Source organism: Odontesthes bonariensis, chromosome 2 (assembly GCF_027942865.1).
Source record: "Odontesthes bonariensis isolate fOdoBon6 chromosome 2, fOdoBon6.hap1, whole genome shotgun sequence".
Lineage (NCBI taxonomy): Eukaryota > Metazoa > Chordata > Actinopteri > Atheriniformes > Atherinopsidae > Odontesthes > Odontesthes bonariensis.
The window spans coordinates 15,050,930-15,072,855 of NC_134507.1; the positions used below are offsets into that span (position 1 = coordinate 15,050,930).

At 41.8% G+C, this 21,926-nt stretch overlaps 2 protein-coding genes across 2 annotated transcripts; one reads left to right on the forward strand and one right to left on the reverse strand.

Moving 5' to 3' along the window:
• Nucleotides 1-238: 238 nt before the first annotated feature.
• On the forward strand, nucleotides 239-16,152 carry cnnm1 (cyclin and CBS domain divalent metal cation transport mediator 1). The gene is made up of 10 exons (XM_075478260.1): nucleotides 239-1,719; nucleotides 5,708-5,851; nucleotides 7,429-7,569; nucleotides 7,681-7,850; nucleotides 8,046-8,145; nucleotides 9,963-10,108; nucleotides 10,621-10,864; nucleotides 12,707-12,811; nucleotides 13,365-13,460; nucleotides 13,850-16,152. The coding sequence occupies exons 1-10, from the start codon at nucleotides 273-275 to the stop codon at nucleotides 13,927-13,929; spliced, it is 2,673 nt and encodes an 890-aa protein (XP_075334375.1). The 5' UTR covers nucleotides 239-272; the 3' UTR covers nucleotides 13,930-16,152.
• Nucleotides 15,541-21,763, reverse strand: got1 (glutamic-oxaloacetic transaminase 1, soluble). The gene is made up of 9 exons (XM_075478262.1): nucleotides 21,511-21,763; nucleotides 19,446-19,627; nucleotides 19,239-19,362; nucleotides 18,806-18,918; nucleotides 18,617-18,721; nucleotides 18,322-18,472; nucleotides 17,988-18,153; nucleotides 17,754-17,896; nucleotides 15,541-17,450 (listed from the first exon to the last, which is right to left on the reverse strand). Exons 1-9 carry the CDS (start codon nucleotides 21,617-21,619, stop codon nucleotides 17,311-17,313), a joined length of 1,233 nt encoding a protein of 410 aa, XP_075334377.1. The 5' UTR covers nucleotides 21,620-21,763; the 3' UTR covers nucleotides 15,541-17,310.
• Nucleotides 21,764-21,926: the final 163 nt, after the last annotated feature.

The window sequence follows — 21,926 nt, forward strand, 5'->3', positions numbered from 1 at the left end:
TTCCTTTACTATTTAACCTGCAGAGAAATCTGTCATAGTTGTAGGACAAGTGCTGAACCACATAAATAATTAATTACTGGGCACTTCGTCCCCTTCTAATTTTAGAAAGCAAGTCGGGCATACGTCAGTGTTTGTCATTTATATTTCAGCTGCCCCCACCTCCCCTATCTGAATCTTTGTCTCTCTCAGTATAACTCGCCACCCAGCTGCTCTATCTATCCCATCAGCACACCACGTGACCCACTCCCGTGTCCTTCAGCAGTTCATTCAGCATGATGGCTGCGGATGCTGCGGATGCTCTCTGCTGCATCCTGCATCCGCGCCGGTTCCCTCTCCTCCTTCTGATCATCAGCCTCTCTTTCCTCATGGTCCCGACAGCAGCGCTGCTCGGTGTCCGGCCTGAAGACACCCAGAGCGGGGAGCTGTCCGTGCAGGACGGAATACTTAGAGCGACCGAGGGGACCCGCTTCATGCTGAGGGTTTACTACTCCGCATCCCCAGGATCTGAACATCCCAACAGCCTGAACATCAGCGGCAGACTTGAAGCCGCAACTGCCGCTCCGTGGATCGCTTTCGTAGAGGAGCCAGGTGGGGACAGCGGCGATGCGGACAAGCTGCTCCGGTCCAGAGGGAACCCATGTGAAGAGGAGAATGCCCGGAGCTCTGATATAGAGCTTCTGGGCTCTTTCAGATCCTCATCAAGTCACAACTCAGTTTTGGTTGAGCTGCTCGCCAAAGACCTGCGCAAAGATGAAGTAATCAAATACTACTCCATGTGCGCGTTTGATGGAGTGAAATGGGAGCACTTCAGCACCAAAGACTTCTGGTTAGCAGTGGAGGAGAGACCTCCAGAGGCAGATGCTTGGCTCCAGGCAGTTGTGTCGGTGCTCTTGTTAGGGCTCTCTGCTCTCTGCAGCGGTCTGAACATCAGCATGCTGGCTCTGGACCCCGTGGAGCTGCGGGTCTTACAGAACAGTGGCACAGAGAAGGAGCAGAAATACGCACGGAAAATAGAATCAGTGCGTAAACACGGGAACTACATCCTTTGCACTGTGGTGCTGGGTAACGTACTCACAAATACATGCTTTGTGGTGTGGATGTGTCAGATTTTAGGAATGACAGCTCTCTCAACTGCCTCATGCACTTTGGGAATATTCTTCATCGGCGAGATCTTACCTCACTCTGTGGCGTCCAGGCACAGCCTCGCCATCGCCTCCAAGACCCTCTGCGCGACCCGCTTACTGATGCTTGTGTTTTTCCCCATCGCCTACCCAGTCTCTAAAATCCTGGACATCATGTTGCACCAAGAAATCAGCAGCTTCTATACCAGAGAGAAGCTGGTGGCCATGCTGCACGTCACAGACCCCTACCACGACCTGGTCAAAGAGGAGCTCAACATTATCCAGGGAGCCCTGGAGCTCAGGACCAAGACCGTAGAAGACGTGCTGACACCGCTGTCGGATTGCTACATGCTGTCGTCGGATACGGTGCTGGACTTCTGCAGCATGTCCGACATGATGCAGAGCGGTTTCACCCGCATCCCGGTTTATGAGAACGAGAGGTCCAACATCGTGGACATCCTGTTTGTCAAAGACTTGGCCTTCGTGGATCCTGACGATTGCACTCCTCTGAAAACAATTACTCAGTTTTACAAGCATCCCATGCACTGCGTCTTCAGCGACACCAAGCTGGATGTGATGCTGGAGGAATTTAAGAGAGGTAACTCAACTTTAAATCAATCAAGAGCTCTGGTCTCTGGAAATACTCGGCATACCTCCCTGTGTGTCCTTTGTTTTTATATGTCCAGAACTTGTGCGTGACTTATGAGTAAGAAGCCAGTGTTGAGTGTGTGAGGCACCATATGTTTTGGAGTAGTCTCAAGGTAACCTCCTGCCACATAGGAGTTAAATGTCCTTTGAAGTGACTGGCACTTAAAAACTACATTTTCAGTGCAGAAGTCAATGTATACATCAGTCCACCAGCTTAAAGTGGGCCTGCCAGTAAAGCCCTTTGATCCCCTGAGCAGTGAGAGCCATATGTGAAATGTGATACTATGTCACACAGTGGGTTTGGTTCAGCCAGAGGTTAGAGACTACCAAGATCCAGAATGGAGTTATTTTAAGAATTTATGTGATGAGAGATTGAAGTAATTTTCCCATGACAGCACTGTGAACTTCATGTAGCCTCAACACCCTTCTGTGCTGCCCCTTTCAACATGTATATAAGCTCCAGACTTTGCTGTAATATTGAACTGTTCAAAAGGGACCTTTGCGAGATTCTGATTTAGCTGGAATGGCAATGGAGGCATTGAATACCCCCAACACACTCTCTCTCTCTCTTACTCACATGTCTTGGTCGATAACAATCATTGCTGATTGATGGTATTGCAGCACTCCGTCACTCACAGTGAGAGCATCTGTTCACTATTGAGCAAAAGTGTGTTGCGTCCCTCTGGGGACTCTATTCAGACTTGATAATAGCATTTAACAAGATTTAGAATCAGCACTCTGCAGCAAACCGCTCAGACTACTCCGCTGCCAGTATATCATAAAAAATAGTCTATGAGAGGCTACTGGAACAATGGTTATGTACGGATTTTCATGGCAGTGGTTTATGTTGTTGGGGTTTAGATGTAAATCTCTTTGGCTAGCAAAGAAAGCTGAATACATGTCAGTCGGGGGTGGCAGTCGACTTTATCAGAATCATAAATTAAGATTGCCACTTATAGGTCACTAGGTCAACTGCCTCATCTCGTTCAGGATTATGAAAGATGATTTTGGTCAGACTCAAGCGATCCACTGGTTGATGTCTCACCCGTGATTTCCAGGTTGTCTGTTGCTTGTGTGTCGTTTAGAAATAGTGTGAAAAGGTTAAGTCTGACCTCACCTTCACAATGTTAGTGTGCGCTTAATTGCCAGCCCACCCTGACTTTGAAGTTCCCTCACTCTGTAGGTCATAGCCTGCAGAGCAACCATGAAAAATTCAGCTCCAACCTTTCCCTTCCACTCCTGCCTATGTTCTCTGGGATTAAAGGCTCCTGCTGTTTAGGAAGCCTGGCTGGAAGCTGTGATGATGTCTTGCTGAGAGGGGAGATGGGCGGGAGTTAGGTCTGTGTTTGAGCAGAGAATGGAAATGCCAGCAGTTAATTGAGAAATGTCAGGGAGAACAGCACAAGAAAGATTGTGTGTTTTTAGGATTTGTACAACTGACTTTCTTTGTTTGTTTTTCAGACTCAGAACTTAGACGCTGTAAATTCATGCACAAAAGAGCTCACCCAGAGCTCAGAGTTGATTATGAGATGCTATAAACAACCTTGTTTCCAATACAGTTGGAACATTTGAACTCTATGAAAATAGTACAAAGGCAGCAAATCAAATGTTGAAACAGCATTTATTTTTAATTTTATGGCAGCAACACATATAGATAAAAAAAAAAAGGTTGGGAAACCACCATGTTGCACCACCTCTTCTTTTAACAACACTTCAAATGTTTGGAAACTCAAGAGACCAATTGCTGTAGTCTTGAAAACGGAATGGTTCCCCATTTTTCCTTGATATCAGATATCAGCTGCCTCCTTTGTCATATTTCTCATTTCATCATGCCCCAAATATTTCCAGTGGGTGATGGGGTGGAATGCTGGCAGACTGGTTTAATGCTCAGATTCCAATACAGAACCATTCTGTTACAAGCTAGAGTGTGCAGAATTTAGTTTTTGTACTGTCTTGCTGAAATATGCTATAATGATGCCAAATGCAAGGATGTCCCCTCTCCTCTGTAATAGTGTCTGCGATTTCCAAAAAGATTTTCAGCATTAGATATTGTCTTTGAACAATTTCCATTCAAATATGTGTTTTTAATGTTTTTGTAACGATTGTATTCTGTTTCATTTACACTTACACAGTTTATTTTAAACAGGGTTGCATAGAGGTGGGCTTGTCTGTAAATGAAAGAAAAAGCTGAAATTTTTTTTAAGCATGCCCTCCAATGAAAAATTGGAAACATCCAATTGTCTTGTGGATGATCAGAATATTCCTCAGGATATAGGGGCCCATGTTGTCAGTGATTAGGAGAGGACTTCATGACCATAACCTGGATTTCAGAAACGATGCAAAATTCTGCAAAGCCTGAAAATAGTAAGATTAGGAAACAGTACATAATATAATCCATTGGAAATCCCACGGAGCTGTTGGTGAACAATGAAACAAAAATGAATCTCTACAGGAAAAAGAAAGAAGAAGCGTGAAATGTGTGAATTGAATTAATAAATTTTTTTTTTTGAAGAAATTAGATTAATTTACAGTGGATTTTGATACATGAAGCCAAATATACATTTTCTGGGAAAAATAGACTTCAAGATGTTGGCTTGAGTTTGAGCCAAATTTAGGCAGGAGTTGTTCCATGTGCGCACGTGTAAAACAGGCATGAAAATGATTTTGGCAGAGACGTACATAGGCAGTGAAACATTTCCTTCTGTGCATGGTCATGATGTTGCAGAAAACGCAAAAAATATACAAACATATGTGATCCATCTAAACTGACATGTGGTTTTCTTCCTTAGACTGCAGTCTGGAAAACTGTTAGAGCAGAAATATTTGCGAAAAGGACATCCAAGGAGGACCTGGTTTCACCCCATGCATGTGTGTCTGCATGTGTGAGTCTGGCAAGTGTGTGCCGTTCTGCGAGAGTGTTATGTAACAAAGGAATGATGTAATGCACTGCCCGAGTGCATCAGCAACTGAGGGCAAATCCTCCTCTGATTCACCTGTGCTCGTCAGACAAGTTGACTCGAGCTCTGAAAGCAACCTTGCTGTCTCAGTCAATCTCACACAGTTACAGTTTGATATGCAGGGATGGCCGCCTGTCAGTCAAGTTTATTTTTTTTCCATTGTTGGACAGGATTAAAGCATTTGATCCATTGTATCTCCTGGCAGTGATCCCCTAAATCGGCCCATCTCCAACAATATGAGCCACTGATTTTGTTCAAAGTATGGCTGGTGATTGTTTGTATGTCTCCGGTAAAATCTGAGCACAAGCGACATTATAAATGTGGTCAGGTAACTTTTCTGATCACCAAACTGACTTTGTGTTGATGGTAGCAGAAGCAGAGACTAAATATGAGGACAAAGCAAAAATATTAGATAAACGCATACAGTAAGTGCAGCGGCAGATTTTTTGTTTAATTTGATCCACATCTCGGTGGAATAACTTCTTTTAGCTGCAACTCGTGCAGCAGTCATGTGCTACTTCTCTTCTCTCTTCCTTGGGCTATTCAAGGTTTTTGGCAATGTTGAGTTCTTGTCACATTGGCTTTATCAAATGCACGCAGCAATGCTGCTAGCGAGCTGTGCCATTTTATCTGGCAGGCTTGTCGTGCTCTGGGCTAGGGCTGCTGTGTGGAAGGTTTACTCATGGATGTGTAAAGTGTGGATGTGCTGTGTTTACAGAAGTGGCAGCAGCATGGGCAGTTAATTCAGCAGATGCAGGCATCCCCCGACTGATTGCATAATCTCGGCATTTACGTAAAAGTGGTCAAAAGTGGTCAATCACTGAATTTTTACTTTCATCTGTGAACTCACACAGGGAATAATGTGAAGGTTGATCCTTCTGTGTGATGGAGGTCTCAAAGTTATTCTTATCCTGTGACACTGCCTTTTCACGTTTTGAAAATATTTCACTTTTCCTTTTTGTTATTTTCATATGAATGCAGGTAAGTCTCACCTGGCTGTGGTGCAGAGGGTGAACAGCGAAGGTGAGGGAGACCCTTTCTATGAAGTGATGGGCATTGTCACCCTGGAGGATGTCATTGAAGAGATCATCAAGTCTGAGATTGTGGATGAGACAGATCTGTACAGTATGTATAAAAACAATCCTTATTAAACCCACAGGATTAGCCTTACTCTTGTTATTTCTTGCTGTCATACTCAATTGTTTTTTCCAAGTTTGTTATCACAGCTGACAGAGTGTGTTCAGCTCTGTGGTCCATGATATAACTGAAAAAAAAAAATCTGAGATCAACAGCCTACATTTAAAACAGGATATAATAGCTCGCAAGAAAACTGAGACATTTTACTATTCCCAGAACATGAACTCATCTTGTTGTAATAGATGTCTTGGTGAAATATGCAAAACCTTCCCTGAAAAACAACTGAGCACTGATATCAAGCCAGATTGTCCCACTCCTAATTATTTCAAATGAGCTCTGGAACAGCTGACATTTCTGGATGATGTTCATATGGCTTCTTCTCTGCATGCATTTAATCTTCATTTGTGGACAGGAGTTTATATTAGTAAAATCTGGAAGTATTCCTGAGACCCTGCAGTGATTTTCATGACATAATTATTAATGTTGTTGCCTGAGAGCCTGGATTTCTTGGAAGTCCAATATTTAGTTTTGGCTGTGCCCCTTGCATACAGAGATGTCTCCAAATTCTCTGAATCTATTGATTATATTATACAGTCTATTGTAAAAGATAGACTGCTCAGTCTTTAAAATTTTACTTTGAAGAATATTGTTCTGATATCTCTTCATGATTTGTAGACAGTTTTTTTTTTTCCAGATTGCCGAACCTCTACCCATTATTACTTTTGTGAGACTCTGCCTCCTTAAGGTGCTCTTTTTATTCTCATTATCATCTACTCTCCTGTTTTCGCATCAAATTACTGATTCCATCTTCCCTGCTCTGTTGTCCCCATCTACTTTCTGGAGCATAATTAAATAATGTGCATAAATGACCCCGCCTAACACATAATAACCATAATCCACTTCATTTTAATTGGCTGGAAAAGCTCTCAACAGATAAGCCTTCAAATGCCAAACTCCCTTAATTCCATATCTAATCTCTTCTGTAATGCCACAATGGTTGTATCATGTTTTACAGTTCGTGTACCACGAAACCCTCCACTGCTGGAAACTAGGAACCTGAAATTTGAAGTGTGCTCCCAGTTTTAATTACATGCAGAGTGTGTCACTGGTGCACCTGTGCCGGAATTAATAATTTTTTCCTCTTGTGTGTCTGCATACTTTGTGCGTCTGCTTGTGTGCGCGTGTTTGTGTGTGTGTACATAGAGCAGAGAGCTATCTCTCCAGACTTCGCATGCAGGCTTTTATAGAACCAGCTGTTCCTATTGCAGCTTCACTGAATTTTATTGAATTATTATATATTTGATACTTCTGCCATCATCAGAGAATGCGTCAGTTTTTCAGTCTGAGGTGCTCACAGCACTGGACAATCTGTCTGCAGCTGTATGAAAAATATCCAAACCATGCAGCATATACAGTGATGTCAGAGGCATATTTCATAAGCTGTACCTGACCAGTAAAAAAAGTCACATATTTACTTTCCTCTTCTTCCATTTCTATAAAAATCTCAAATCTGCTGTGTGTTACTTACACTTTTAATGATTTGCAGTCTCTGTGTGTGTTAATAGCGGACAATAGGACCAAGAGGCGAGTGTCCCACCATGAAAGGAAGCAACAAGATTTCTCTATCTTCAAAGTGGCAGAAAATGAGCTGAAGGTGAAGATCTCTCCCCAGCTGTTGCTTGCCACACACCGCTTCTTGGCTACAGGTATTTGTAGAGGGTCCCCGCAGTGGATGAAATGATAGTGAAGACATGCAACGGGGGAACATTGTTCTTTTTACTCTTTGTTCATGTGTGGTGTTTGTCTCTGTTTTGTAGAGGTGGAGCCTTTCAGGCCGTGTCACCTGTCAGACAAGATCTTGCTGCGCCTCATCAAACATCCCAGCGTTGTGCAGGAGCTCAAGTTCAACCCCAAGAACAAACATGCTCCTCAACACTACCTCTATCAGAGAAACAAACCAGTGGACTATTTCATCCTGATCCTGCAGGTAAATCAAACGCACAAGCTGGTCGTGAAATTGTGAAACTATAAGTGACAATCGCTTCTGTGCTTGATGTTGTAACATTGTTTTTATGCATGTCTCCCGTGTCAGGAGCTCCATTAGATGACTAATCAAAGCACTTTTCACATTATAAGCATAGGGCTCAGACCAAATCCATTAAAATGGCTGTTCATGTTGCAGGGACGAGTGGAGGTCGAGATAGGAAAGGAGGCTCTTCGGTGTGAAAATGGAGCGTTTTCCTATTATGGCATGCCAGCACTCGTCCCACCCCTGTCTTCTGGTAAGTTGCAGCAAGCTATATATGATTCTAGAGGACTTAATGAAGGTTACAGGGATGATAACTGCAGCACAATCAGGAGTGATGTTGGTAGTGGATGGTTTTACTACCTAAATGACACCCAGCGTCTGTCAGCTTGCAGAAGCTGTGGGGAGAATGTAATTAAGAGAAGTGATTTCAGAGAATTTCCCAGTGGAAGGACATGACCTGCAAAGGATTAGATGAAATCCAGCTAAGACTGCAAAGCAAGCAGAGAGCCAGTCACTTTCTCTCATTTCTGAGCACATGTGAGCACATTTTCAATGTCTGATCCTGAGGCTGAGCTTAAGGCTTTCTCATTAAATATTCAAAAAGTCCTTCTTGGACATTACACATTTAAGAAATTTCCATAAGCAGCTTCAGAAGTATCATGACTAAAGTGTAGTATCAGCAGGTTTTCCTTTTTTTCCCAATCTCTTTTGACTCATTGCTCTCTAGTGTATTTGACAAGAATAGCATCTGTTACCATTTAGCTGGGCAGTGCTCAGGTGAATGACAGTATTCCTGTAGTTTCTTAGGTTTTTTCTTATGGAGACATCCTGGTTTCGCACCAGAATGTGTGACAGCTGCATTGCCCCACAGTGCAGAATGTTGAAGTTTTTTCAGAAAAGGCCAAATAAAGATTTAAACTACCACACATTTTGAGCTTTAAAATGATTACATTCCTATGTCTGGCCTTTTGATATTATGAAGTCAGCTTTTTGCAATACATTAAACAGTTTTTTTGAATGCTCAAAAATGGTGAAATTACTACATTTCCAAGGCCTCAAAAAAGTTAAATGCTAATGTTTTCCTTTGCAAATGGTGACATAAAGGTATTTACATTTTGCAGTTTTTTTAAAAGGGCTTATATAAGGTGTCTGAAGATGTGGCCAGTGATTTTATACTATGAACTATCACACAAGGGAACCTACTGTAGTTCGAATCCTATTTGACCAAACACTGTCCAATGATTTTTTTACTTTTCCAAGTCGCTGTTCCTTGTCGTTGGTTATTGCTAGCCAGGCATGCAAATACATGATTAGGTTCAGATATTAATAAAACAGTGGGTCTAGCATTACTCTTTTACACAGTTAATCAACATGTTTGCATTGAAAAATACTAAGTGACTAAGAATTAAATGGACAGGTTTGGGTACAGCTGCAGAATTGTATCTTTTGAGAAACTCTTTGTGGTGAAATAAGTTCCAAATACTGACACCATCAATTGCTGATCATTAATTTGTTTCAGATTCATCTTTAATTCATTATTTTTTTCTTTTCTGTTCTCATCCATCTATACACGATACAACACAATGATGAAGCATGTACCATTCACAGTCGAGCACTGGTGCATCCTACCTATGACAGATTCTTCTTCACTGGAGTGCACTAATGCTCAGTGGAAATGAACAATTACGAGTGCACACACCAATCTGTCCAAGATCTTCCTTTTTTTTTCAGCATGTTTAAGTGAAAAACAAGTGAAGACATTGAGAGTATTTTTTATTAACCAGTGAGGAGGGAAAACAGATATCAGAAAGTCACAGAAACATTTCTGCTGCTTTCTGTGCCTAAAAGCACAGTAGCTAATCGTGTGTTTTCTTTGTTTTTTTTTCATTACGTTAAAATGAAATCAATCGATTTTGGAGACACAAAATGTGGAAGACTTGAAGGGGACAAAATCTCTCCAGATGGTATATATATATAAACAATTAAGTAGATTTGGCCTATCTGGTCATATTTGAGCCAACAGAAATGATATCCAACCAGAATAATATTTTCTTTCTCTGTTCTGTTCAGCTCACAGGTATAGCTCCCGGGGCAGTGGCCTGAACCAGTCAGATGCATTACTGAGCGGAGGCAGTGTGGGTCAGCTCACAACAGGAGGAGGGGTCTATTTTCCAGACTACTCAGTCCGACAACTAACAGACCTGCAGATCATCAAGGTTACAAAGATAAATACCTAAACAGAACACATGAAATAAAACTACCATCATTATAAAATAAATTAAAACTCCACTTTCCTGTTATTACAAACTCAATTAAATCTTTAATTTCCTGTACACTGTGGGCCATAATTTGGGAGCAGAAAGAAGAAACTACACTTTCAAGCTCCCTCCATTTAATCTTTAGAATTCCTTCTCTCTTCCTCTTCTGCAGTATTTCTGCCTTTGATATGTCATAATCCCCGATTCTGACTGAACACAGACATCCTGTCTCTCCGCAGACTCTCCTTCCTTTAATCACTGGGAATAATTGAGCTCCATTTAAAGCATGAATATATTTGCCTTATATGATGGATGTGCTCTTTCCCTTCACCTCCTCTCTCTTTTGTTCAAATACAGTCCATTTTTCCTCCCACCTGTCTGCACACAGGGTAGATACTCACGAGGGCAGCCACGCATCCAAACACAGATGCAAAAACTGATGATAACACTTTAATTCCACGTGCACACAGATCACTAGGAACCACTACCAGAATGCCCTAACAGCCACCCGGATGGACAGCTCCCCTCAGACGCCAGACGCTGTGGAGCCTGAAGCCAAACGGAGGCCTCCTGTCCCAGAGGCTCGCTCAAACAGCATCGCCTTTCCCCTCATGAACACACACACTCGAATGGGGTTGGCACGCCTTGCACACCTCCATCCCCACGGTGGCCTTCGCAACACATCCCAGCTCAATGAAAGAAACCGCATTGTTCGTAAGTAGTACACTGACAAAAGTGACTTTTTGGTGAAGTAAACTCTATTAGAGTAACTGTCATAACTTCTACCTTGTATTTTTAAGATTCAGTAAGAACTAGAGCTTCTTAAGTAAAATTAAACATTTTATTTAACGTAATACATGAATTATGGGGGAAGAGTAAGTTTTACTTAGGTTTCCTCATACAATTTAAATGTTTAATAGTTGTATGTACATAAACCTAGAAATATTACATAAACTTTACTCTGAAACTGTATCGTTAAAATCTATTAAATTACTTCATAATAGCAAATACTACAGATATATAAAATTTACTTAAAATTTTGAGTAAAATTATGTTCCTGCCTATGAAAAACAAGTAAACTTTACTTAATTTGTTTAACTAAATATAACTCAAAACTTAGATGTAATTAAGTAAATGTTACTTAATATCTTCAAAACTGTTATGTTTTATGGTAAGTAAAATTTACTTGATACTGGCAAGTGAGTGTTACTTGATATTGCAGGATTAAATTTTACTTGAATCATTTGAGTGCAAATACTTACAAAGGGTTTTTTAAGTAAATCTTATGAGTTGTTTTTTTCAGTGCTCACAATATGCAACGATTAGCCAAACAAACTTAATACAGAATTGTGTCTTGGGGAGGTTTTGGTATCAGCGCTTACATCATGTATCAGTAACTGATTAATTAGTTCACTGAACATGAGTATTTGAGTCTCAAGGCCCCAAATGTTGTTCCAGATGTCGTTTGACACAAGAATCTTGAGTAGGCTCAGAAATCTTTTGGGACTTTTTTTGGTCATTTTCTATGTAGCATAAGAACATCTATTGACAGAAAATTGAAAGTATCCTCAAAGAACAACTTCTTGGCTCACTTCCATCTACTGTACATGCAAGGGGAAGTTCCACTTTTGTGCTCACTGTTAACCTTTGTTTTAAAGACTAACACCAGTAAGTAAATTGTGAATTTTTTATAATTCTTTTTAGGAGATGGAGAAGCTTCAAAGGGCTAAACTGTCAGATTGGAGTGCTTTGTAGGCGAGGTCCAAAATCCCTGACATAAGCAGAGCACAATTCATTTAACTATTTGTCACTGATGACAGAAATGATAGAATTAATCAAACTGGGTTGAATGATTGAAGAAGCTACGCACAGAGAATATTGTTCAACAGACAGATCACTGTTAGAATTTTTGCTGTTTTGTTGAAACTTTTCTGAACTTTTACAACTTTGAACATCAATTCACTTGAATGATTTCTCACTATATGTATGACCTGAGCAGGGTGTTCCCCGCCTCTCGCCTAATGACAGCTGGGATAGGCTCCATCCCGACCCCCACGCCCCTCTGAATTAATTGGATAAAGAAAGAAAGAACGATAGAAAATGGATGCTTGGACGGATGTAAGGATGTATGACATCATTAAAGAATGACTCCCTTATTTACCTCAGGCACCCGTAATGGGTCACTTCCAAGGCTGGTGCAGGCGTGGTCTCAACGAATCTGTGCTGGTTTCAAGGCTTATGGGATTTTCCACATACCATCTGTCTTGTCTACTCAGTATTTGTGTTTATGTTTGTGTCATTAAGAAAAATGACGGAGCAGATGGCTTCACTGCTTGTCAACAAAAGAATATTTATGCCATCAAAATTGTTGCTCAAGCACAACACAGCAGATTTCGCCGATTAAATCCTTTCGACTGGTAGAACCTCATCTTTAGATGTGATTTAAATCTTCAGTCCTAAATAGGACAATGTAATGTTTAACCTATGGTTGGACCCTGAAAGACAACATGCGATTGCACTGGCATTTGGTCTCTTGGTTTAATTTTGTCTTCACAGGCAGTAAATCCGACGGGCAGAGGAGTCCAAATGATGCAGTGTTCCTTCGCATGGATGAGATTCCCTACATCCAAGAGGACCGGCCAGAAAGTTCTGGAGACAACGGTAAGTACTGCTCCAAATGTTCTGCCTTTGGGTTTTTGTACCAGTGTAAGAACAGAGAGTGTTCAGCGTTTTACTTCTTCCATTTTGATTTGACATTGGCAGGGAGTAAAGGCACCCCACGCAGTGGTTTTCTTTTATATGTTTCAGCCAGCAGCATTAAACTGGATAAATTATTTAAAACCACAAGCTCTTTTAGGAGTTAACACAAAAACGCTTTTTTTAAAGGTGGGCTATTGGACTTTTGGAAGAAGAAAAAATTATATGCAGCTTTACAAAATGTTCATTTCACATGAAAAAAAAAACCCATCTGTATTCAGTAGTTTATACTCAGGAGTTGATATCTGGAGACAGCCTCTGAGTCACCAAGTCTCAGTTTTAACTCCATAAAGCTTTGAAAAGCTTTATTTTTAAGCAAGTCACCTACAGCAAAATATTGATTCGTCAAATCCTTAAAAGAATGCTTTATCTGTGAAGATGCACATCTACTCCCACTATTACTACCTTATTTGACTAATTACCAATGACCAAGTCTGCTCAAAACTGTCTCCTACAGATGTGTCTACGGAGCCGTCCACCTCTCCCTTCATCAGCTCTCTGTCTCTATCCAGTTCCGAGGTGAATATTGGAAAGAAGCTTTTGCGTAAATTAAGTGAGTGAGCAATTTCTCATGAACACCATTACCACAGCTCACCCACACATGCTGTCACATGTGCCTGAACTTATCTGTCAGCTATAGCAATAGTCCCAAGTGTATCTTAGCAACGGGCGATGTGTCATGTCCCTCTCCACAACCTGCTGCTCTCTGCAGAGCACATCCTCCAGATGCAGCGGCCTCCATCGGCTCAGATACACAGTTCTATTCTTCTTTTTAGCCGTTTGTGGCAATCGCTGCACTGTTGTGTGCAGCTGATGTTGTGTCAGTTCAGGACAAACGTGAAACAGATTAAATAAGATTTCAGAGAGAGAGAAAAAAAAAGCACAAGCATCTTAAGCAGCACTGACGCATCAGGGTTTCAGCATACTCTCCTCTGTTTCTAGGTAACAAGAGGAGGAAAAAGTCTCGGGATGAAGAAAAGAGTTTGGCGGAGGAATCAGAGCAGCCGCCGGTGACGAGCTAACACTGTGACTCAGAGGAGGAGGGATCAAGCACGCATCCTCTTCCTCTTTTTCATTCGCTGGATACTCTCATTAACTATCTCCTCTTCAGGCTCCCTTAAAGCTCTGAGCCATCCTATCTGCTGTAGCCATCAATAAAACTCAGGACCCCTCTGAAACACTTTGACCCCCCTTCTGCCTGATTCTGAGAAACTCGGACAAATCTGAACATCAAAGTGATGGATTTATCCAGCCTTACCCTGAACAGAACAGACTCCAACTGGTTTTAATCGTCTTTGTAGTTCAAGGTGAAAACCTTTTTATGGTAGTTGTATCCACAATGTTACTGCTTATTTGTAACATTTTAGGAACACCGTGTTAAGGAAACCTCTCAACATCGAACCCGACGAGGGTCCTAGACGGTATTTGAGCCAGCTTTGACTTTTTACTTGATCAAACATAGGATATGCTGATATTTCTTTTTCAGAAGTTTCCATGTGGCAGTTCCCACACACTGAAAATGTTTGCACAGGGAACTGTCCTGATGTTGCCAAAAGGGCGCCACCTACTGCCAGCACAACATAACACACAAGGCTAAGAGGATAAAGCTGCCAAACCTAAGCACAGGAGCACAATTCTTACACCAAGCTGAACAAATACAGTCACCAATAAAGCCATAAAACGATCCGTTCTCTGCTCGAGAGACTACTTATTGAATGAGATGGATGCATAATGTAGGAAAGAAAAAGAACATAGTTTCTTACCTGATTTTGATATAGAACTGTCAGCATTACAAAATGAAATTTGGAGATAGCAATGCATGTCATCTCAAACACTGTAAATGACTCAAATCTAGCAGCACACTGGCACATATATAAGGAAAATGCAGCATTCCAATTGAAATGCATGTTTCTTACATATGTAGGAAGCATGCATATACACATACATACACAAAAATACAATCTGTTTTGCATGTTCTAGGATTAAGACAAATTAAGACATATTCTCTAAATATGTAGCTGCAGAGACACAATTTTATTTTTTCTATCGAACAAACACTCTCACCCTTCAACCTACTTTCTTGGTGTTTTAAAAAAAAAAACGAAAATCCTAAGTTCGATGTTTAACCGTGTTCAGTAAAGCACTGTCAGTAATGTCGATGAATTCCATCACCTCCATTCAATATGTATCTGTGAGTTTTATACGTGCGGTTCATCTCTTACAGGGTCAGTCACTACAGCTGCATACACCAACTGAAAATAAGCTAGGAGGATTTGGGGGTTTGGGCTCTCTGAGCATGGGGATCCCGGTGAATAATCTAGAAGTAGCTGCCTCTTGCATGTTTGTTTATGCTGCTTTTAACGTAGACATATCCCCATAGGAAGCCCTGTTTTACCAAATGCATGCTTATGTAAAAGGTCAGTGAATATATAGGGGGATTTTACCAATTTGCACTGCATTCTCGCCACAATGTGAGGTCTGTAGCTTTTTTAAAAAGAAAAAAAATAATCAGAAGCAGCTGTAGATTTTGAATCTCACATGGAGTGCGGCCTGACGTTTAAGTGTAAATACTTCGGGGGGTTGCTAATAAGTCACAATGGGACGAGGATGCAGTGTTGCGTTGTTTAATGAAAGCAAATTTAAAGCCATTCTTCAAAAACATCACGTACAACTGCAATAATGAAGTGAATATTTGATTTATTTCAAAACGTCCACAGTGAGCTAAGCTGTTCTGCATCTCAAAATCTTGGCTGGTAAACAGCTGCACCAAACAGGAAGGCAGAGACTTGACAGACGAAAGCAATATGACACACACTCTGACGTCAAGCCACCGCCTCTCTCCAAACACACAATCCCACACAGGTGGTGTTTGGGGACACTCAGTGATTTCATTCATTCTGCCTGGTAAGGCTGCATAAGTACAAAGGATAATGCACTGCTAAGCTCTTGGAAATGACACCATATACACAGAACACAGAGGGGAAGTCTTTTGATCCGGCGGCTGACTCAGGCACAGAGGATTTCTTTGAGTCAGAAACTCTGAGCAGAAATGAAAGAAATGAAAGAATTTGCAGTGGGTTGACATTGCTTTATATTTGTAAGGAATGGTATGCTGTTTGTTTGGGATGCACAAGCAAAGTTACATTTTGTATGTAAAATTCAGATGACTATATATGTTATCCAGAGATATGAAGATACGTTACAGATGATCTCAAGAAGGACAAATTACAATATTAATAAATTTACTGAACTATCAATCTTGTCTGTACTTTTCTTTCCACAACAGATGTTTCCCTAATATATAGCTTGACCATAGCATTATTTTCTATACTGCTAAATGAATGCAAACCCCTATTAATTCTAGTATATATGGAAACAACGCAAATATCATATTCATAGTTCTTTATTGGAGTAATTCCTTCATCCTAACTTTTCAACTTCACTAAACACTCTGTGTTACTGGTGTGCTGTGCATATAGAGATGTGGCAGCAAACCGGTTGAGCTTTTGTGTGTTTGCGTCAAGAGACTCTTGCATAACAGTGCGCTAGTGCAATGAACAGTCAACATTCACTTGCAGGAACGTGACAGAACTGGAAATATCCAAATATTCAGCAAAGCAGCGTAAGGACACGGATTTCTCCTCAGTTTGCGAGTCCTATTAGGAGCACTCAGTGCCACCGACTGGAAGAAAAAGACTCCATAAATTTATATTAGAACAAACTCATTGGTTGGAGGACATTATCATGATTAAAACACAAGCTAGAATACATCCCTGAGACAATTTACATTCCATCAACAGTTTTCAGTCATTCATGGTAAGAGTAGCAAATATTAAGGACAGCTGTTATTTGCTTACCAAAAGTTAAACCAAGTTGGTTTGGTCCTTTTAACGCTGTCCTGTTTTTGTTTTCAACAATCAAAACCGGGAATAAAGGAATCAACACAGTAGAATGTCTAACATTTTAGACAACAGCGTCAGCGCTGCTGAGGTCACGGCAACACAGTCACAGACTCGCTAAGCCTCTCAAAGGTCCTGGTAATGACACATCAATTAACAATACACAGAAGGTGGAAGAAAACACTGTAGAAAGTTGACCAGCACAGATAAAACAAACAAACAAACAAAAAATCCATGAACATTAAAACATAACTACATAACATTCTGAAAATAATTCAACGGGATGTATGAGAAGATGGATAATTAGAGCATCTTTGCCCAGCATGTGTTAGGCCGTGCTTAAAACGATCGCTGAAAGACAGGAGAAACGGGAGGAGAGCCGTTTGTGTGCTTGTGGAAAAGACAACTTATAGCCATCTATATTTGTGCCATCAAATCTTCTAGTTCGGAGCGGCTCAGGACCGAGCAGCAGGAAGTGTTGAGAGCTGTTTGGATATTCTTCTTCTACTGCACCTTGGTGACGGTCTCGTGGATGGACTCGGCCACATAGTCGATGTTCTTGCTGGTCAAACCGCACATGTTGATGCGTCCACTGGCCATTAAATAGATGTGTTTCTCCTTCACCATATATTCCACTTGTTTGGCTGCGGGAAACAAGATTTCTTTATTCACTTATAGCTCATGGGCCACCTTACAGAGCCTGTCATGATGTGTGCATCAAAAGGGACAAACACTGTGTAACACCGTAACGATGAGTAAAGCTTTCATCTTCCCAGATTCTTTGGCCTTGTAATATTTCCATTTCCCAATTTGTGCGTTTGTGAGTGACATGAGTCACTCAACGCCTGTGTCCAGCGTGTTCTGTGCAGCTCTTTTGCGAACAATGTTAACAGAACTGGTTTCAGTGGGGGTGTGTGTTTGGTAGCTGTGCTGAGGTGTGCACTCACGGTTGAGTCCTGTGAAGCTGAACATGCCGATCTGGTTTGTGATGTGCTCCCAGGTCCCGGGCGTACCCAAATCCTTAAGTTTGGCTTTTAGCTGAGCCCTCATCAGCAAGACCCGGTCAGCCATGGTCTTCACGTTGTCCTTCCTGATAAGAAAAAGAAACGAAAAAGGAATAGCTCTTCATTTCTGTGTTCGCTCTGACTGATGCACATCCTTGAATAAAACTTGCGGCTGACCATTCAGCAAAGAGTTCCGGTGAGTTAAGAGTGACGGCAACGATGCGAGCTCCCTGAGACGGCGGGTTGGACCAGGTGGTCCTGACGATCTTCTCCATTTGGGAAAGAACCCTCTTCAGGTTGTCTGCATCCCGAGCCACAATTGTCAGGTTGCCCACGCGCTCGTCTGATGGGACAAACATCAATCACATGTCATAAAACACCGCAGCTGTTATTTTCCACTCTTTTTCACCTCGTTTTTATATATTCGGAAAGTTTGCATGAAAACGTCACGCGGTTTTCTAGATTTGATGGTTTCTGTGTATGTGTCTCAGTGCGCAAGGGGGTCACTCACTATAGAGGCCGAAGTTCTTTGAGAACGACTGAGCACAGAACATTTCAAAGCCCAAGGAGACAAAGTAGCGGACGGCCCAGGCATCTTTCTCCAGACTACCTGAGGCGAATCCCTGATAGGCTGAGTCAAAGAACGTGAACAGCTTCCTCCTCTACAAGAGATCAAGATAAATGATTAAAGCATCGTGCTTTTACAAGCATCGTGTTGAAAAATCACACCTCTCTAATGTGTCACGGCACAGACAACGCATGGCTTTGTGTTTGTGCGCATGTGCCGGATATGTACAGCATAATACCATCATGACTTCAGCAATTTGCTTCCACTGTTCCTGAGTGGGGTCTGTTCCAGTTGGATTATGGGCACAAGCGTGCAGGACAAAGATCGAGTGCTCTGGACAGCTCTGCGGGAAACAGGAGGAGAAGAAAAGATCTTGCGAATTCACATTTAAAATAACAACCAAAAACTGAGCAATACCAACGCTTACTTCCAAGTCACCAAGGAAACCAGCCAAATCGAGACCTCTCTTCTCTGCGTCCCAGTATTTGTATGGACGGACATCCTCAAAGCCGGAGTTGCTGAATACAGCATTGTGGTTTTCTGGAACAAACAGCGATCAAAAAACTCCGATTACCACTGTTCTTTTTCTACAAGGCGAAGATTGGTTTGTTGAGGTTTCTCACATCCAAGCTGATAAAAAAAAAAAAAAAAAAAACAAGAACAGACTGATAACATGCGATAGTAACAGGACATTTATTGATGCAAAGCTTTAATGACATCCGGAGTCTAAAGTCTACAGTGGATCTGAGCTCTCTTTGTGAAGCAATCAAAGTCCTCCAATGAGGGGCCTGTCCTCAGGAGGCAGGTTCATCTCCGCTCTGCTCTACTCTACATTTATTTGCATGTAAAAGTGGTTGTACCCCAAGTCGGTGCAGACACATAGACTGGTGTTTTTGTGTTGTTGTTTCCATTGTAGAATCGCCTGAGGAACTCTGCGCCCATCTTCAAAGCACCAGTACCACCCAGACACTGGACAGCCCCCACCTGGCCGAAACAGCAAAAGAAAGTCAGTTTGAATGTAAACACATCAGCATCCGAAGCACTGCGTGCCTTTTTACAACACTAACCCTGTCCTCCTGGATGGCAGGACTCTTGTCTCCCAGTGCGATCTTGGAGGCAGAGGATCTGAACTCTGGCAGGCCCAGGATGGGCAGGTACTCGTGGTTTAGCCTGTCATCGTGCACAATGATCTTCTCCACCTTTTTCACCACTGGCAAAACCCAGGGCTTGCCTTCATCTGTCCTGTAGGCTGCAAGGAAGAACATGATTTCATGTTATAGAGAGAAGTGAAAAAAAGAGTACATGGAACTGAACCAGGCCTTGATGTGTTGCCCCAAAAGAGCCCTATTTTGGTTGCCTGTGAATAGATTATTTTCAGTAAAAGGCTTATGGGCAGAATACAGCATTCATCCTGTTGATGTGCATCATTTCACTGAGACAGAATGCTTTATTTTGGCATGTATTCTGAGAATGTGGGTGAGCAAAGTGACCCAATTGAGTGCATCAAGCATCAAGGTTAGGATGACTCACAAAAAGGTATACAGACTCTATTTATTTAACAATATGCACTCCGATTTTGGCCGTTGTTCTAAATCATTAAACAGGCATCGCTCTAATAAGAGCTGTTCAAAATCATACGTGTTCAAAATTAATCTGCGAGATCAGCATGGCGAAAAGGAACGTTTTGTCTTAATGCACGTGGATCGAAGGGCAGCTATGTGAAGCTGAGCCTGAAAGCGTCTTCTCAAAGACTTTGGAACCGACATGTACTTTCATCTGTTGTGTGGTTTTGCCCGCTTAACTCTGTGTCACCGCCTGATAAGAAGTCATGCATTCAATAACATCTTTACCCTCAGGGAACAGATCATCAACTTGTTTTGCAATCAGCAGCAGAACAAACAGTTCTTTATCCTTCATGAACTGGCACACACACAAATATGATGGAGTAAAGCAGTAAATCATTACAGCTCGGAAGGTGCTATTATAACTGGAGGCATTTTAATTAAAAAAGTAAACTAGTAGCCTAGATGATCGATTTTTTTTATCTTATGGATTAACGGACTACTTGTTTAAGCTCCAGAAATGACTTTTAGTGCATGTGGCAGCAGACAGCCCGTGGCCTACATTTACCAGCTACGCAGCAGCGTTTGACCATCTGCAGCGCTGTGTGCCTTGCAGAGGGATGGGGATTACAGGGCCTCAGCTTTCGGTGCTAATCGCGGGACTCACATGGCCTTGTCCTGCCATAACAGAGCTAAGCATTGTTTCTCACACTATTTTTCAAATAGTCAGAATTACATCTTGCACAAAGATTACCACAGAAAACACTCGCACTGATTACCGAAATGTGCCATTGGCTTGCTTTCAGGATAAGTCAAGGCCTAAACCATCTAAACAATGCATAATTAAAATCCTGCAAGTTGTTCTTGTGCAAGAGAACATGTAGTAATCCAATCGACTCCCTGGTTCACAGAGCCAGAGGTTATTGTAGAATAGCAGCAAATGGGAGATAAAGAGAGGAAGCCAAAGGTAATTCAACTCATTGTGCTACTCCTTTATAGATCAAAGAATATTTTGAAGAAAGGTGCACTCGCTTTTGGTGTGGAATGACTGAGTAGCATGTAGCATGGCAGATACTCACTTCTATAACAGCTGTAAAACACCTTTAATGATTTTATGGTGCTGTACCAAAATCTGACACATGTCAGAATTTGTTGCCAGCAATCTGTGGAGGTAAAAAGACTCGTTGACATTTCAGGACCTTCAACATTTTGAAGGTCCACGTTCGTGGAAGTAGATATGTGAAACTATAAAACATCTGACAAAGCACAGGGTCACAATGTGTGGTTAACATTAGGAATTGCTCCACGAACTGAATGCCATGCACACACAAAAGGGTGGCTATTAATATAAATCTAAATAAAATACGCGGTCACCGTCATGAAAACCAAGGACAAGTTCATAGAAGAAACGCATGAGCAGGTAACAGAATCTTAACAGTCTCTACATTCATTGGAACCCCTTTAGCAAGCTCCGGAAGTTAAGCTACAAGCCTGCAGGACCAGCTCCGGCTGGCTCGTTGCTCAGGGTTACCGTTGCCATGGCTAACGCTCCAACAGATACACAACTTACCTCCCACTCCGAGGTTCACCTTATTGGGAAACTGGTCGTTGTTGAAGTCCTGCGATAGCTTAAAGACAGCAACAGGGGCTGCTTGTTGGACCTCACAAAACACGGACATCTTGTTCTTCTTCTTCTTTTTAAAGAAGGCTGTGGAAGCAGTGAGCTGTCACCCAAGGAGCTAGCTAACGGGATGTAAGAAGGCTTTCACCTTCACCTTCGATTTAGGGACCGTAAAATGGGCGTGAGTGCATTCACCAATAGGAATCCAGCTTGCCTATGATCTCAGCACTGATGCCCTTCAGGTCAAAGTTCAAGAAAACACACACACCCGGGCTGTAGACCAATGAACGCCTCTGTCTCATGACTGACAAATCTCACAACCAATGTCCGTGGTCCAGAGCTTTACTGCATTAAAAGAAGTTGCC

What these genes read in the sequence shown, in the direction of transcription:
- got1 (XM_075478262.1), bottom strand. Translation starts at nt 21,619, where the DNA reads ATGTCCGTGTTTTGTGAGGTCCAACAAGCAGCCCCTGTTGCTGTCTTT. An exon ending in TGTGTCTGCACCGACTTGGG is followed by an intron (nt 18,919 to 19,238) that starts GTACAACCACTT and finishes TGTTTGTTCCAG; the next exon opens with AAAACCACAATGCTGTATTC. An exon ending in AAATTGCTGAAGTCATGATG is followed by an intron (nt 18,473 to 18,616) that starts GTATTATGCTGT and finishes GATCTCTTGTAG; the next exon opens with AGGAGGAAGCTGTTCACGTT.
- cnnm1 (XM_075478260.1), top strand. Translation starts at nt 273, where the DNA reads ATGATGGCTGCGGATGCTGCGGATGCTCTCTGCTGCATCCTGCATCCG. An exon ending in GGATGAGACAGATCTGTACA is followed by an intron (nt 5,852 to 7,428) that starts GTATGTATAAAA and finishes GTGTGTTAATAG; the next exon opens with CGGACAATAGGACCAAGAGG. An exon ending in AGAAAGTTCTGGAGACAACG is followed by an intron (nt 12,812 to 13,364) that starts GTAAGTACTGCT and finishes TGTCTCCTACAG; the next exon opens with ATGTGTCTACGGAGCCGTCC.